Genomic DNA, 17,116 nt, shown 5'->3' on the forward strand with positions numbered 1-17,116 from the left:
TAATGTTAAGCCACACTGCTTAATACTGCTTGACAACTCTCATTCCTTCAGGTTTGGCTATTTTTCCTCTGAAGATGTGAATTATTTACATACCAAATACATTTGCATGCAAATATTTTTATATTAAATTTGTTATTGAATGCAGATATTTGCATGTGAAGATGCATTTTCATAATACACTATCTCTTCCTACAAATCTTACTTCTCTTTGTTCCTCAAACATGAGAAAACATCCCTCTTCATACCTGTTTGAGGAATGGTCCTCTTGAGTGTGCTTCTGAGCCTCATTCTTTGTATGAAAATTCAGGTGTCTGCTTTTTTGCTTTTGATCCAGTTCTGTTTGTGTTTACAAATGCTTATCAGGCTTTTTAATGAGATTTTAAGCATAGCTTTCTACCAAGACATGAAAATTGTTGGTTGGTTGGGGTTTTTCTTTTCCTAATGTAATGAGATTCAGTGAGAATCTTTGCATGCAATTGCACATAAGAGGAGAAAAGCTAAACCTCCTGCAGCCTCAGTCCTGTGCAACCCAACATACGTCCTCTTCTGCAGTTCCCTTGGTGTCTCCAAGTGTCTTCTGAAAGCACAGGCATCAGCCAGGGCTCTGCAGAGATCCCCTGGCGGTCTTCAAGCATCCTCATGTCTTGTCTTTAAGCTGGGGTTATGAGATGCTGCGGAAATGCTCTGATTGAGGAACGTCTTCATTTGAGCTTGGAGGTGAACACTAAGTGGGTGTTAAACAGAGGCCTTGTCTTCTGACCATGTTTGGTTGAACATGTCAGGAAGGAAAGCTATGTAAAAACTTCAGGGGGTGATGAGTAAAATGTAAAATGGTGCAGGAAAGTTTATCATAAAATATATTATGGTCATTTTGAATGTCATAATTGTATGCTGTTGGGGATTTATTTTAACTTGAGTAGAGCTGGTTATGCACTATCATAAAACTGATTTTTAAACAGTGTTCTAGAATTTTTCCTCAGCTTTCTAATTATGATAATTCATTTGTTCCCCTTTCATTTTAGATGTTGCTCTGCAGAGATGAGTAACAACACCATTTGTGTCCAGACTTGGAAGTCATATTCAATGCCCTCCTTCTAATTGTTAATCATTCTTCCCCTTTGTTATTTGTTTCAGGTGAGGTCTACCACCCGCAGCGTTGAAGCATGAGTACTGATGCCAGCCAGGTGGTGATCACTACTCCTCCCTCAGCCACGATGCCTCACAAGGAGCGGTACTTTGATCGCATCGACGAGAATGACCCAGAGTATATCCGGGAGAGAAACATGTCTCCTGACCTGAGGCAGGACTTCAATATGATGGAGCAAAGGAAGAGAGTCACTCAGATACTGCAGAGCCCTGTGAGTGGGATTGAGGGGGAATGAGAATAAAAGAGTGTTACTTTCTGAGATTCCTGATTAACTTTTTGAGACTTAAAAAAGAGAAACCGATGTCACAGCTAGCTAGAATATCTCTGGACTGTCTTCTAAGAGGAGTCACTAAACAGATTATCCAGCATCTTGTTTGCACGGTGTTTTGTCTGTGAACAAGCAGCCTTTATTGTGTTGTTTTTCTCCTGATTCTCTCATGCTTCATTGCAGTATTGTAAAAAGATCTGGCTGGCTGCAGGGGGCTTAATTAAAACTTAGGGGCAGGGAAGAGAGTGAAGGAGTCACTGGTCAAATAGGAGCAAATTAGGGCATTACATGGTGTTCTGCTTTCTGGGTTTGAATATTAACCTATCATTTGCATCAGGAGTGGTTTAATTAACATTCATAATTGGGTTAAGTTTATTTAAAAGCTAGACCGTATGTTCTTTTCATGTCCTTGGGGTGATCATACCCATACTTGGCCATATTGGCACTCATCTACTGGTTGTGTAAGTTCAGTACTTGTGTAGGCTACATAGAACGCTATTAAATCTATTGAAACACACTCATAATAGTTGAAATTTTTATTTTAATGTATGCGTTGGTTTTAACCTGATGAACACATTCAAAAGTAATACTGTTACCTTGAGTATTTTGAAGCCATAGAGAGTGAGTAAGGTCTGTGTGAGGGTGAACCTTTGGAGGAGGTATTGGGGCGTGATGTGAGTAGTGAGGGTAATGCAACTGGGAAGGGGTTAAGCAGCTTTACAGATCCTTGTCCTTTCGGTTCCTCTGTAAGTTGGGGTGCTTCTTCTGACCTTGACACTCTTGTTGAGGTGGGCTGATGTCAACCTTACAAAGTTTAACCATGCCAAGCGCGAGGTCCTACACCTGGGTCGCAGCAATCCCAGGCACAGCTACAGGTTGGGCAGAGAAGAGATTCAGAGCAGCCCTGCAGAGAAGGACTTGGGGGTGCTGGCTGATGAGAAACTTAACAAGGCGGCTGCAGTGTGCACTCGCAGCCCAGAAAGCCAACCGTATCCTGGGCTGCACCAAAAGGAGCGTGACCAGCAGGTCAAAGGAGGTGATCCTGCCCCTCTACTCTGCTCTTGTGAGACCTCACCTGGAGTATTGTGTGCAGTTCTGGTGTCCTCAACATAAAAAGGACATGGAACTGCTGGAACAAGTCCAGAGGAGGCCACGAGGATGATCAGGGGACTGGAGCACCTCCCGTATGAAGACAGGCTGAGAAAGTTGGGGCTGTTCAGCCTGGAGAATAGAAGGCTGCATGGAGACCTCATAGCAGCCTTCCAGTACCTGAAGGGGGCCTATAGGGATGCTGGGGAGGGACTCTTCATTAGGGACTGCAGCAACAGGACAAGGGGTAATGGGTTAAAACTTAAACAGGGGAAGTTTAGATTGGATATAAGGAGGAAGTTCTTTCCTGTAAGGGTGGTGAGGCACTGGAATGGGTTGCCCAGGGAAGTTGTGAATGCTCCATTCCTGCTGGGGTTCAAGACCAGGTTGGACAGAGCCTTGGGTGAGATGGTTTAGTGTGAGGTGTCCCTGCCCATGGCAGGGGGGTTGGAACTGGATGATCTTGAGGTCCTTTCCAACCCTAGCTATTCTATGATTCTATATAATGAGATTGCAAACAGCTGTTAGTAATCACCCCATTATACTCATCCATGAATAACAGGATTGTTTGCTAAAGTGTTGTCGTGGAGTGCCTCTTGGATCTGTGTGGTGCTCTGAGTATAATGTGAACCTGTTGACTAAGGAATTTATTACTTTCAAGTCTATTTGTGCAAGCTTGGGTTTGCAGCCAGGTTCTTTTATAAAGAAAATACTCTAAGGAAGTATTGTGTAACTTTTCAATCGTGATAATTTTATGTTAACACTCGATTGTAAAATGTGATCGGAGCATGCTTCTTCCTGCTAAAATATTCACATTGTGATTATCCAGAACTCACAGCAAAGACTAGATCTTTAGCCTGATAGATAAAGTTAGATCTTGTTTGGGTTTGTATGTGTGTTAGGTTTTGATCCTTTTGATTGTAGTATTGAATTCGATGAGAGTTAACTACTCCAGCATTTTGGAGGACCTTTTGCCAAATCTGCCAAATGTAATAAATGTCCCTTTGCCGCAGTCTCTGGGGGTATTTTTTAACAGATGCAGAGTCAGCATGCAGATTTTAGGGAGGGCGATGAAGAGCGTCAACCCTTGAGTCTAGGTAAGTGTTTTAACTGGAGGCTGGGGGACAAAGAGCTGCTGGGCTGCTGTTGGTGTCCTGCTGCAAGAGAAGCTGAGCCCAGCACTTTTGGGAAAGTGACTGTTTGGAGCTGCCAACAAGTTACAAGTTTTTGTTGTGTGAGAGAGCAGTTGTCCAAATAAGCCAGGGGCCTGCTCAGCTCTTGGCATCTGGCAGGGAGAAATGGGAATGTGGGAGCTGAGTGTGCGATCAGGCAAGAAGAGGAGGTGTCTGAACTACCATTTTTACTCAAGTATCTCCTTTTAGAGTCTCTTTTCTAGATATAGAAGTTTAGAGGAACCCAGCTGTGGGTTCTCTTGTGAGGAAATAAAAGCATTTTTAATACAGTGACTCTATATCCATCAAGCAAATTTCACAACTGATTTGGGAATAGAAACTTCATTATTTCTTCCAGGTTCCAGTGTTCACGAGAGTCAGGATAGAAAATGGGTACCTTGTCTCCTCTTGAATATATTTGTCATAAAAAGGCCAAAAGCTATTTTTCCTGTTACCAGTCTTTGTAACACAGGTTCAGGATTGAATTAATGGGTATTGTGCATAGTGGTTTTGTTCTTTTTGTTCTATAGCTGCAGAATTACACTGTATTACAAGTTTGCATAGAGCTTTCTTGCTTCTCTGGTTTGTTCCAGTTGACAAGAAGGAAATAGTTTGAAGAAGCTTGGAAGGAAAGGACGAGAGGGTATCAGACATGTTTTAAAGAAGAGCTTGCTCAGTGTTAAGTCTTCACCCAGTCTTAGATGTATGCATTCATATCTTTACCCAGTCTTAATATATGCCTTCAGATCACAGAAATAGTCATTGACTCATCTTCTGGCAAGTATTAGTAAATATGAGATGTAGGTATTATCCTTGCTACATTTCTTAAAAATGCACAAGCATGCATGGACTTGAGGTGAGCCTGTTTGAGCATGCACTTTCTCTGAGCAGAGGTTTATGGTGTAAAACTAAAGGGTTAATCACTGTCATATACTAGGAAGCTTAGGTACTGATTTCATCTGTTTTATTAACAAGACTTTTTCTTTCAAGTAGGAAAATTAAATCCTTTAGCAAGAAAATAAATTGGAGAATGTATTTCAGGAACCTTGGTATGCTTTGTGCAGTGCATGTTATTGTAAGGGCCACAGCCCTGAGCAGACATCTTCAGACATCAAACTGCTGCATCTCTCTGATGTGCTGTTTGATGCATGTATTGATGTGCAGTCTGACTACTCCTCTGTGATGTGCAATTTCCCTTTCCTAAATTAAATCATTTAAAAGGCTACTGAAACGCTATTCTCATTACCTCTGGTGTTTGGTAATGTCTTAGAGTCTGTTCGTAATAAGTCTTAAACAAATTATAGGAGTTTTATGACCTCTGCTCACAAAGAATGTCCTGACATTATCAGTGAATTCTCAGACTTGTTTGCTTAATACTGTGTGTAACCTGGGAGCATCTGATGGCCTGGAGAATCTGATAGGACCTGTTTGTTGTTCTGTGTGTGTTAGAAAGGTGGAAAGAAATTAGGATCAGCTGGATGTGAGCAGCCTGATAGCATCCAGAGGTACTGCTGGCCAGTCTTTAAGATAATATCATATAAGTTTAGCTCAGTAACATCTGCAAGCTCAGAAGGTTCAGGTACTGTGATGTTATTGTTAAAGGACTCATGTTATTGCTTTATGTCTGATCTGAGATACTTGACCTATAATTTGAAAAGTTTGGGGTGAGGGTTAGATTTTCCAGTTTAATTCTGAAATTAAAATCAGTTTCGTCTTTTTATATGCTGAACAGTCATACTGTTTGTTATACAGAGTAACTGCTTTTTTCAAAGAGGAAACATTTATTAGCTGTATCATCAAAACACTTCTTTCAGTTATGGTATACAAGTCCTCCAGGCCTTCATGTCTCTCTGGTGCCCTTACCATGGCAACCAGAAGAATCAAAAACACTTAGTTAAAAACAAAAAAGCAATGGTTGAGCAGTTTTGGTGTGTGAAGACTGAAGAGTAAGTTCAGCATTGAGGAGCTGCATGAACATACAGAAGGGAGAAGCTCCCTGTAGCTCCCGGAGCGGCCAGGGAAGGTGTTGGGTTCAGCAGTGCCACACTGCTCCCGGTTGAGTGAAACAGTTAGCTAACCAGCAGGAAAGTTTACTACAGGCTTTAGCTAACAGGACTCTGTGTGTAACCTGACAGGAAATTAGAATCACTGCTTAAACTGCACTGAGGAGTACCTTATATCCACTTTATATCACGGTATTTGAAGAAAAGCTACAGGTCAGAGTGGAAGAAGATGCGCTCTTATACAGAAGACATACTGATATGAGATACATCTTGTTATTGTTACTGAGGTAAGAAAAAGTTGGAGTAGTCAAATCTATGTGTAAAGTGGTGAGTTGAACAGCTGAAATGCGTGAAGATAAAAATGCCCAGTTACTGGAATTTAAATGCCTGGGGTTTATGTTTTCAGTTTACCAGTGAAAGTTTTGTGTGTCTTGTCAAGACCCATTGAATATGCACATGCTATTTTTACCTATGAAACACGGTTATTTGGAGCTGTTTGGTTTGTTGAGCACTTCACTGGCAGGATCTCATCATGCTTTGCTTTAACTTCATGTTGGATTTAGAGAGCAGCTACCAACCTGTCAAGGCTCTGCAGGTTGTTCAGGGCACATCTGGCTCAGCACTGCCATTACATGAGGGCACTGGCTCAGGTCTAGCCATCCAGATTGCAAAATAAGTGTTGTTTTATGCTGAGGTTAAAACTGTGCTTCTCTCCTGTGCCTCTCTTCCTTCCTGCCTTGTACATGCACACACCCCCTGCCTCCCACGCCAGCTGCTCTTGCCCAGAGAAGAGGGGAGATAACAGTCCAGCTTAGCAACTCATCTATTCAGGGGTCTGCTTCAGCGTGCAGGCAGATTCTTCTCCTCAAAAACAAGCAAACCCACCCACACTTGAATTTTTTTCTCTAGCGCTGTTATTTTCAAACCATCAGGACAGAGATGAAGGATGGTTTGATTTATTTTTTCCTCCTTTTTTGCAGTTGTCTGGCTCACTTTGGTTTGTATCGAGTGAACATCCAGTATTTTCACACCACCACTCCCTTTTGGGCAGTTTATTTTCTTAAAATATCAAAAGTCTTTTTAGTTCCTCACATATCCGCCTCTCACATCTCAGCTCCCTCCTCTGGCTTTGGTTTTCTCTGACATCTTTCTGACTTCCTGCTGGGGTCATGACTCTCCTCTCATCACAATAGCTTATTTAATCACATTCTTTCATCATACGACCTGTGTAGCATCTCTTTCACCAGGGGAGATGAGCTCAACTTGGCACATCATTTAAGACATGCCACAAAATGTCCCATAAAGATCCCCCTAGCTGTGACAATATCCATATGAGCCTGGATCGGAGGGCTGGGCAAGTTCAGCATTTTAAGTGAGAGGGAATTTGTACTCAGGGTAATGCTGTCTGCAATCAAGGATATCCACTCTCCCTGTGAGAAACCAAGAAATCACATAGCCTGATTTCCATTTCTCATGATCTTTCATACCAGTGTCCCGCACCACAAGTGCAATTGTGAGTTTTTTCTCTGCTTCCTTACATTAAACATGAGTTACCTTTCACTTCTCTCTCATTTCCATATTTGCTGCTTTCCATTTAGTTTGAACTGTGGTTTTCATTAAATATAAATGCCAACAGTTTCCAGATTGATTCCACCCCCTATCCGTGTATATAATCTTCCTGCTGGTAGTTAACTGCTTGAGTTTAGGGTTTTGTTGTCTTCAGGGAGAGGGGGTCTGCAGATCCTGTGGTGCTTTTGGGACCATGTTCTTTAGGTTATTCAAATTGTCAAACAATCAGATCTATCTTCCTTTGCCTGATGTCTTTCCTATGGTCCTATGTGTATTTGAGGTTCTTAATTGTAAATAACACTCTGATCTGAATTAATTCCCCAATTAATTAATAATAAGTGACAAGGAGATATAAAATAAAATGCAGGGTAACAAAATCTACAAGTTTTCTTTCAGTCACTAGGCTTGTAACTTCTGTCTAACAAAGACATCAACTCAGTCTGGTGAGAGCAGGAAGGGGGTTTCCATTGCAGTACATATATAACAAGTAAAGGGACTTGCTTATCTATATTAATTTTTAAGCCTTTTCGGCTGTTAAATAATCCTGGAAAATCATGACTGACGATTTTCCTCCCTGGCTGCAGGAGCATGGGAATCCAGAACACCCTGCAAGAGCTCTGCCCATCATTTGATGGTGCATTGCCACCACGTGTGCTCCCACATTCCCTACTCCTGTGCTTACTGAAAGACGTTAATTCTGTTTGGAAGTGTCTAAGACCCCTGTCAAGCTGAAATTTGATTTCTTTGAGCATTTTAAATGTTGGCAGTTCCATTCCATCTAGCAAGATGTGTAGCTTTACTCCATGAGTAAACACGAGGGAGGGACACACAGCAGCATTTGTGTAAGTGTGGGGATTGCTGGCACTGTGGGAGTTGGCTGTGCTGAAGATGGGCTTTGCAGAGGAGTTCAGTGCTTCAGGTTTTGCTTTAATCATAGGGTATCTCCGGGCTGCTTATCGCAGGAGTAAACATTGCTTCAGCTCACAGAGGGGAACTGGTGTGGACCAGGGTCGAGGAGCCAGAAAAACTGGTGCAGGCTGAGCTGTGTGTGTGTGGACTGGCTTGCTGTCAATTGAGTCACTGAATCCAGCTCAGATACCCACATGCTTCACTGCAAGTGAAGGGATTATTAGAACTTTACCTATTTCCCCATATTTATTATTGAGCCCATTTCTTTCTATCGTAACACAGAAGCTCCCCACCCCTCCCTTTTTTTTCTTTTCATGGCAGTAACAAACACTGTTTGTGACTCTTATCTTCTCCCCACCAGCCTTAACTCACTGGCAGTTTTTTTGTGGCCAGCTCCACCCTTTTCCACTTAGGGCACCGGCTGTTTGTATCTGAACTCCAGTCTTGAAGCAGCCTGTCACAAAGCCACATCAGTTCTTTCGGTGAAGGTCTGTCGTCTTCTCCCCGGGCAGCTGCATTTCCAGCACAGGAGTGCTCTCAGGAACAAAATACCAGTTAAGCTCTTTTAAACCTTTTCTTCAGTGGTGGTGGTTTGGCTTAGAGACTCGGTGTGAGTGCGTTTGCATGTAGCTAAGTTGAATTAGACCCTGTTTAAAAATGGATTTAAGGTATATAAAGTCTGATCAAAAATGGGCAAGAGTGAAAATGGGTGAAGGGGTTTCTTTTACTCTTCTGCAGCTCCTAGGCTAACAGCAGTGCTGCTATTAAATGGAGGGACCCCACATTGCTTTTCTAGCTACTTTCCTGTAGACAGACATATCAAACTGTTTGCACCTTACTGTAATTACTCCTGACGTGAGCATGCGCTTTCTCCTCTTACATGTTTGCAGTGGTGTGGAGTACTTGTAGATTACCTGTATACCATTGTTTTGCCTGTTTTCAAAGACATTTGTTTTCCTTATCATTTTATTTCTACTTCTTTTGAGTGAATAAGGGGTACATGGAGAAACCAGTGGTCAACAAACAAGAAACAGCATAGAAAGATATGAACCAGCATACTTCTTAATATGCTCAGAGAGCTGCCTACCAAGACGAAGAGATTAATACTAAAATTTTCTAGCTACATTCTTATTTTGTGCTGTATATAGAGATGTGTATACATGTAAAATAGGGTATTCTAGCAAGTTGGTTATTCTAGTTTTTCTGCTTATGTTGACTGGAAAATACCAGTTGTCAACTAGGACATGCAAATGTTGTTTTGACTCTTAAGAACCCAAATCTACACTGTCAGCTCACACTTGAACTGTCCTGAATGAAAATGGAAGTGAGTCAGAACTGAGGCTTGTAACTTTACTGTTGAGTTTCAGAGAGCCCTAAGGTCTGAGTCAAAAGATTTTTGCATCTCAACTGCTAGAGTTTATGATGTGTATTTGGAAGATGATTGCAACTATTTCTGGAGACGCAGTTTTACGATCTTAGAAAGACCTTGACCTAATCATGCAATTAATGACTCAGTAAGAAAAGCTGTGTCTGTTCTGCAGGCTGCAGTAGCATGAAAGGCTGTCTAAGCTGGTGTAAAAGAACTGGGTGGAGTTTTAGAAACAGAAAGTTTAGAATCAGTGGAGTTCTAGAAACGGGTTTAGGAACAGGCTGAGCTGCCCTGTATATTTTCACTCGAGTAGCTCATGTCTCAGTGCAAGGTGGTGGAGTGGTATTCAAAAGATGGGTAAGCTGGAAGCAGATCAGCTTAGGGCAGTTGGGCCAGCAGCTGGTAGGCTTGGCTGTGCAGGAGGTGCTTTGGCTCATAGTGTAAATGCAAAACTATGTTTTCCTCTGGTGTAGCTCAGTGTAGTTCAGCTTACTGCAGTTTTGGAGACAAACACCTCAGCTGGCAGTAGTGGAGAGGAGTTTGCAGACTGCTGCATACAGAGGTCAGGCTATTGCATGTGCTCCCAGGTGAATAACAGCTCTGCTCAGCATCCTCCTAGTTGTGCATCTGGTCTGAAATGTTGCTTTACCTCCTTTCCAAGAGCTGTCAGGGGCCCAGTTTCCTTACCACAGGCTGTTTTCTATGCAAACTTGCAGCAGGATGCTCTAAGCGCTGTTCCAGCACAAACAGGGGGAGGGATACTGGCACTTGGATGGGCAGGTGAGCTCACTGAAGGCAGAAGGATGCTTGTGCAAACAGGAAACGATTCTCAAGGTGGCAGTGTGGGTTATCCAGGCAGCAGCTTTGCTGTGGCATCCATACAGGCACAGGCAGGGTGACCAAGTCCAGAACTGGTGCAACCATGTTGATGAGCAGCCTTGAGGTGCTGTGCTTCTTGCTTTGGGACTTCGACCCCACTGTAAGAAGTCACTGCTCTTATTGTATCATCTTATGTCTAAAGTTTTAGTGGTTTAAAACAAACAAGCCAAAAACCCCACATGTATCCAAAAAGCTATTTAAATCCCACAGCTGAAACTTTCTCGTTTTTGAGCAGTGCCGAGCACACAGCTGAATAACATAATTTTTCATTCATCTGATAGTGCAGTTTTTCTTTTGTCAGCATTTTCTTGTCAAATACTACATCTGAAATTACTAACGGCCTTTCTGCTTGAAAAATATCAGCTTTGTGCCAGAGCAGAGTGCTTGTCATCTTTCTGAAAACATGTCTGAAGCATGACTTTTACTTGGTCACTTGAGGGCAGTTGCAGTGTAATGCCATATAGATATCTATGTTACAGTCTCACGAATTAAAGCAAAACCAAACCACTTGGTCTCCAGGCTGCACTTAGGTGTTCAGAAGTAGATTCCTGATGCTGAGTGGGTCAGATCCCAAAATCAAAGCCCTTCATGGTAGTGGTTTTACAGAAATCAGTGTTGTACAGTGAAAGTTCCACTAAATATCATTCATGTAATGGCTAATATTTAAGGTAAGTTGTTGTCCAGAAGAAGGTGATGCCCTTCATATAAGCCTGTCCTTCCCAAAGGAGGAAGGTCGTGTTAGCACATGAGATTGTTATCTAAGGACATAGAAAAATCCAAGTTTTAAAGGTCTGTAGCAGTAAACAAAAAGTATTGAAATATTCATAAATATTCATGGAGAAATGTGCGTGAGTCATGTGTGTGACACTCTGAAAGCTGCAGTCTGCTAGAAAACATGGTTGCACGCTAGCACATGGATAAATCGTGTGCTTTGTTTGATACACTTCTTCCATAGCCTCACCTTATATTCCACCTCATCCCAAACCTCCATATTTGCTCCTTATTTGTAGTAGCCTCAGCAAGTGTATAGTATATTGCTGTTAACAAGAGCCAAAACGAAACTCAGAAGAATTAAAATAGCGTGAAATACAATAAAAAATACAAATATTTCTGATAAAAGCTGCCTGAAATACACTACAGTACCATTTTTTCCTGCCATGGAAGCAATATTACTCGTACAGGTTTAAAAAAAGTAAAATCTGAAGATGACTAATAAGAATTTACTGTGAATGCTTTTGCAGATCCTTTTTATAGTCCTTGCTGCATTGAAGTGAAAGTGATTTAATGTAATGCAGATAACTGTTTTTCTCCACCTCCTCCCAAGCAAATACTTCCATGAATTTCATGTATTCTGTCTTCCATATGGCCCCCGGGAGACTACAGATGTGCAGTTTCCTTGTGTACATATTATAAACAAGAGTGAAAGAGCATTTGAGCTGTGCAGTGTGAAATGGCAGAGCTCTCTTGCAGGGGGCCTCTTTCAGGAATATTTGAGAAGTAATTGAATATCTTGGAATGACAGAATTTGAAAATGAGTGTTAGTGTAGCTTGCTGCTGAAATATATTGGCCAGTTTTTCTTTCTGCAGTCTTTAACAGATTACAGGAACAGAAGGAGAAAGTGCCATAAAACCATGGCTTCGTGGCGAACCATTATCGGAAAAGCGAGCTGGCGTTGGGATGGTGGGTGCTTGGAAGTGTGGTTTATGTGTAGAGAAGTAGGGGGAACCTTCTGTAATGTGAGGGATATCATGCGCAAAGGGCCAAGGACATAACCTCTGTTATTTTATTGAGGTTTTTGCACTTTCAGGCATGTTGGTAGATCATAAAGGTTGGACCTTGACCCTTTTTCTGTCTACTGTGAGCTGTTTGACCACCAATATGCTTTCTTCTAGTTAAGTGAAAAATCCTTGTGTCTTCTGCAGGGGATTGTCTAAATCACACACATCCGAATTTCATTCAAACCCACTTGGTTGTAGTGAGAGATGCTAAGATTCAGATACCGACCAGCCACAAGGATTTAGGCTGGGCTGCCATGGGTGATTCTGAATCATCAGTTTCCTGTTCTTGCAGATTGTGATTCTCTGTGTATCTACCTTGTTACCCTGAGGTATGGCAGCACATTGAACACACAGTGCTGCACTTGAACTTGCACCAAGAGTTGTGCTTTGAGTATGTAAGAAGCTCCAATGCTCTGCAAATGGGCCTCTGGTCCTTTCAGAATGAATGTCCCAGACTGGTGGAATCATCTGAACTCAAACTCCTTGCTACTGTTCTGTGGAGATGATGACTGGGCCCTGCTGTTTCAGGGGTTAGTAAATTAATGCTTGTGAAGCACTTGGATTTACAGTAATTATCTGCCCAGAGAAAATCTTGTGAGATAAGCAATAATTGTCATCTCAACAGAGTATATGTAGCATGCAAAAAAGGCACACGGCCACATGCTGAGCCACGAGAAGAGAAAAATACACTTAATTTCTTCCCTAGTGAGAACTAGCCACTGTGTGCTAGATAAGGCATGAGGACAAGAGAACTGTGCTATGCTTAAAAGATTAGTACCTGTGTATTACTGTGTGCAATTAGTACCTGTGTGATTATCATCTGTGTGTGAGAGGGGCAAAGAAACATGCTCTGCATGTAGTGACTTCTTGCGGCTGCATTCGAGTTTCGGGCTGGGCACAGTGCTCGTTGGCTTGCCAGTGAGGGTGGCACCCACACTGCCTTTGGAACACATGGAGTCATGATGATAATGGCCGTCCTTGGAGCTGTTTGAAGGGATTGGGTTTCACAGTCACCTGCTGAAGGATGGAAGTCAGGATGTTTTCTCCAACCACTTGTTGTTTTCCACAAATCCTTATTTGCCTTTCTGGCAATTGCCTCCCCATAATTACCTCCCATCAGTTTCCCTTACGTGCTCCTAGTACTGATGCACCTCCCATACCTCCACTTCCTTTCTCCCCTTTCCAGCTAGGTTCCATTCCTCGCTTGATTCCTGGTTTGTTGTTTCCTTTTCCCCATCTGCTCCTTTTATGTGCTGCATAGATACAGCAGCTGCTGAAGGGAAAAACCTGAATTTGCCCATGTGTCTTCAGGCCAGCAAGAGGTCATTTAGTTGCGTGGAGGATGTTGCAGGCATAGTCTGGTCTACACCAAGAGGTCCATGTAACAGATCACTGCATGGTCAGTACACATGAATTTTAGAGGCTTTACTTGTGGAAATCTGGTGAGTTTCAGGTACACATGATCCCAACAAGATTACTCCAGGGAAGAGCATGGCTGTCTGAAAGCTTGGATATTAAAGTGTAGTTATGGATCCTAAGCTATCCAGCTGAGAGGCCATATCAAGCAGAGTCTTGAAGATGTTTTATTGGGGTAGCACTCTCTCAAAACCTGTTGATGAACTATGTCATGAGATGGGTGGATTTTACCCAACAAAGTGGGTGTTTTGGAGCACTGAATTAAAATTCAGTGAAAAATTACATTTACCATATAGAACTATTTTCTTTTCTTTAATTGAAAGCTTGTGCTGTGATAAGGAAGGCAAACTGAAAGGAGCAATTACATACAGGGAATAGCCTGGAGTTATAATAGGAGTCAGCTGTGTGGTTAAAGGCACCAAATGTCTTTCTGTGATGAACCAGCAAGAGCATTCGCAGTACACCTCAGCTCGTGTTGTGTGCAGCTTTGCATACTGCTGATTCAGACAAAAGCTGGAAGCTGCTGCCAGGAAATCCATGAGAGGGTTAGAAAATATAATCCATAAGGAAATTCTGAAGGAACTGAATTTACTTAGTCTAGGAATGTCAGGACTGGAGCAGTCCTAGGACAGGTGTTTGTTGTGGATAGTGGTTAATCTGTCATCTGGAAGGAACAGGCTTTGTCCACAGTGCATAGTGGATTAAATTTGATACTGTGAAAACCTTTCTCATGATGTATTCTGCAAGAGTTTATCCCTTGGACTTGCAGACATTTTATACAGGAGGGAAGGTGTTTTCCCTCTGGGAGAAGGAGAGAAATAGGGAGGAGGTGACATCCCAACTTCCCTTCTAGTTTTTTACATGTCTGTGATACTACTTGAGCATGAATGAGCTCCAGTTTTCCAGTTGTTTATAACTTCATCACAATTTGGATGGATTTTCAGAAGGATTACTGAATTAAAAGAACATCCAGCACTAAAAGCTGATTGAAGGTCAAGTACCTCTTCCAAAATATGAGAAACTCTTTCATTATTGATAAAAATTATTTTTGTTGTTATTTACAAAAATACGTTTTATTTTGTTAGCCCTCTGTGACCAAACTCCTTCCTCCTGCCCCCCAAATTGCCAGTACTTAACATACAAACTTTAGGTGGGATGGTTAAAGTTTGGCAGACTTAGAAGCAGATAAAAACAAGGTCTAGGGGGAGGTTTCATGTAACATTAATAACAGGCAAAGCTACCAGCCCCACCTATAATTTACGCCTATCAAAGCCAGGTTTCCTTGATGATTCTCAAATGTTTCTACAGGCTTTTAGAGAAGATCTGGAATGCCTTATTCAAGAACAGATGAAGAAGGGCAATAACCCCACTGGACTGCTTGCTTTACAGCAGATTGCTGACTACATTACAGCAAGCTCTTTTGCAGGTTTTTCCTCATCTTCACTCAGTAAGTGAATTATACATATAATTGCACTTTTGCTCTTCCTTTTTTCATTATCAGCAGGATTTAGTAATGCTGGGTTTTCCTCTTTCTTTGAATGAAAGTTCTGTCAAAGCTTGCTTCAGCTGTGAAGAAGTACAGATGGTGGCCTTAACTTTGCTTCTCAGGCTTCTTTCTCTCAAATTCCTTGATTTGTATGGCAATATCCAAGATGTTTGGCATCCTCACACTCAGTTATTCTAGAATTTGCTAATAAAAGTTAAAGTGAAGTCGGGAACAAAATGCTGTGCCCTGTTACTATTAGCTGTTTAACACGAGCATAAACTGAGATGTGAAATGCATAACCACTGAGATTGTTTATTTTCCTACTCTTGCATATAAATTGTTGTTTAAGGAAAAGAGGGGGGAGAATAGACTGTCAAAGTGAATCGTTACATAAACAGCTCCCACAGTTAAAACCAGCTTGTAGTATGCACTCTAGTTACAAAGATGTCGCTAGGATCTTGCAGTAAACACCCAAGTTCTTCTTTCCAAGTCATGCAGAGCTGAAACATTAAAGTGAATTTAAATTCTGTGGGTGGACATCATATGGGAGCTTACAAGCCTGAAGTACAGCAGCAGCTGTCAGCATTCAGAATCTTTTGAGAACTGGTCCCAAAATGACACTTTAGAGTTCATTTAACAAAACAAGTCAAAGAGAACAGCAGAGAATCCAAATAATCTCATCCCCATGTCTCTGTTTGGTTAGTGAGACTGTGGGTCCAACTGTTGAGTCTGCTGTGTTTGCCCAGGGACTCAGACAGGGAGCCTAATCTCAAAGTGCATACTCTTTTTTGTTGAAAACCAAAATGACTTTTACCTCTTCTGGTCGCAACTTTCCCTGTAAGCAAAGGTTGGAGCTCTCAAAGGGATATCATGCATTCATGAAGGGGAAAGGGGTATATTTGTGTAATCACAGTTCAAAGAAATAGATTGATCTCTATAATTTCACTATTAAGAAGTGATCTGCCTAAGTGTTTGAGAACTCTTGTTTCTTCATTAGGAGTAAATTTAAGTGCTAAGACTGAAACATCTTTTCAAATTAGTTTTACTGGTGTCAGAAGTCCAGCAGGAGCGTGTTCTCCTGTCATTTACAAAGTAATTGGTAAAAATACTTCATTAGTGACAAATGTCTTATAGCACAGTTCCAGTCCTAAATAGGATGTTGAATCAGGAGAGGGCTTCAAATCTGAGTGGTATTTCAAAGGAAACCTTTATTTCACTTCTCTTGTCTTTGAAAAAGAGATGAAAACTGAAATTTGGGGTATGATTCCTGCTGTCTTAAAATAACAGAGGTTAGAAATCCCAGCAGAGCAGTTCCAGTATATGGATTGTTGGTACTGCTATGCTACCAGTCAAAATACATGCCTTCTGGAAAGTCATGGCATAACCAGGAGTTATTTAATTGCCCAACTGGTCATCATCTCTTTGGTTTTTAATCTGTTTTTCAGGCCATGGGATGATTACACCCATCAATGATCTACCTGGGATAGATACCTCCTCGTTTGTTAAGGGAGAAAAACTTACTCGCTGCAAGTTAGCCAGTTTATACAGGTTGGCGGACTTGTTTGGGTGGGCACATTTGCCAAATGCCTATATCACAGTAAGTATTTTAGAGGCCAAAAACTGGAATCTTACCTACTCATTCAATTGAATTTCCACCCCCACCCCCCCCCCGAATAATCCATATTCAAAAATAGATCATTAATCGATTTTCTTCCTCCTTTGCAGGTAAGAGTGAGCAAAGAACATGACCATATTCTAATCATTCCAAGAGGTCTGTCCTTTTCTGAAGCTTCAGCTTCTAATTTGGTATGTGATTCACCTTCTGCAATAACCAGCAAGGCTTAACCTGTTACCTAAAAAACTTTTGTGGCTGCTGAAATGGTCTTCTAAACTATAATCATGCTGTCATTTGGGTTTTAATGTTTACCCACCAGATGAAAAGCTGATGAACTATTTAGATACTAGCATCCTTTGTCCTCAGCATTTCTTCTTGGGTTTAGCTTAGCTTTCTGTTGCTTTGTCTTCAGCTT

General features: G+C 41.6%; 1 protein-coding gene across 6 annotated transcripts in view; it reads left to right on the forward strand.

The window, feature by feature from the left end:
* Nucleotides 1-17,116, forward strand: part of ADD3 (adducin 3) — a 103,960-nt gene that overhangs the window by 72,054 nt on the left and 14,790 nt on the right. For 4 of the 6 annotated variants that reach the window (XM_065672211.1, XM_065672209.1, XM_065672212.1 and 1 more), the window contains 4 exons: nt 1,135-1,358; nt 14,909-15,047; nt 16,532-16,683; nt 16,812-16,892. In XM_065672211.1, coding sequence (XP_065528283.1) covers nt 1,164-1,358; nt 14,909-15,047; nt 16,532-16,683; nt 16,812-16,892 — 567 coding nt within the window. In that variant the 5' untranslated portion in view covers nt 1,135-1,163. Of the gene's footprint in view, nt 1-1,134; nt 1,359-8,617; nt 8,712-14,905; nt 15,048-16,531; nt 16,684-16,811; nt 16,893-17,116 lie in introns of those variants that run through there. The other 2 variants (XM_065672214.1, XM_065672215.1) reach the window with 2 other exon arrangements.

The sequence above is a fragment of the Lathamus discolor genome, chromosome 3, assembly GCF_037157495.1.
Source record: "Lathamus discolor isolate bLatDis1 chromosome 3, bLatDis1.hap1, whole genome shotgun sequence".
Taxonomy (NCBI): domain Eukaryota; kingdom Metazoa; phylum Chordata; class Aves; order Psittaciformes; family Psittacidae; genus Lathamus; species Lathamus discolor.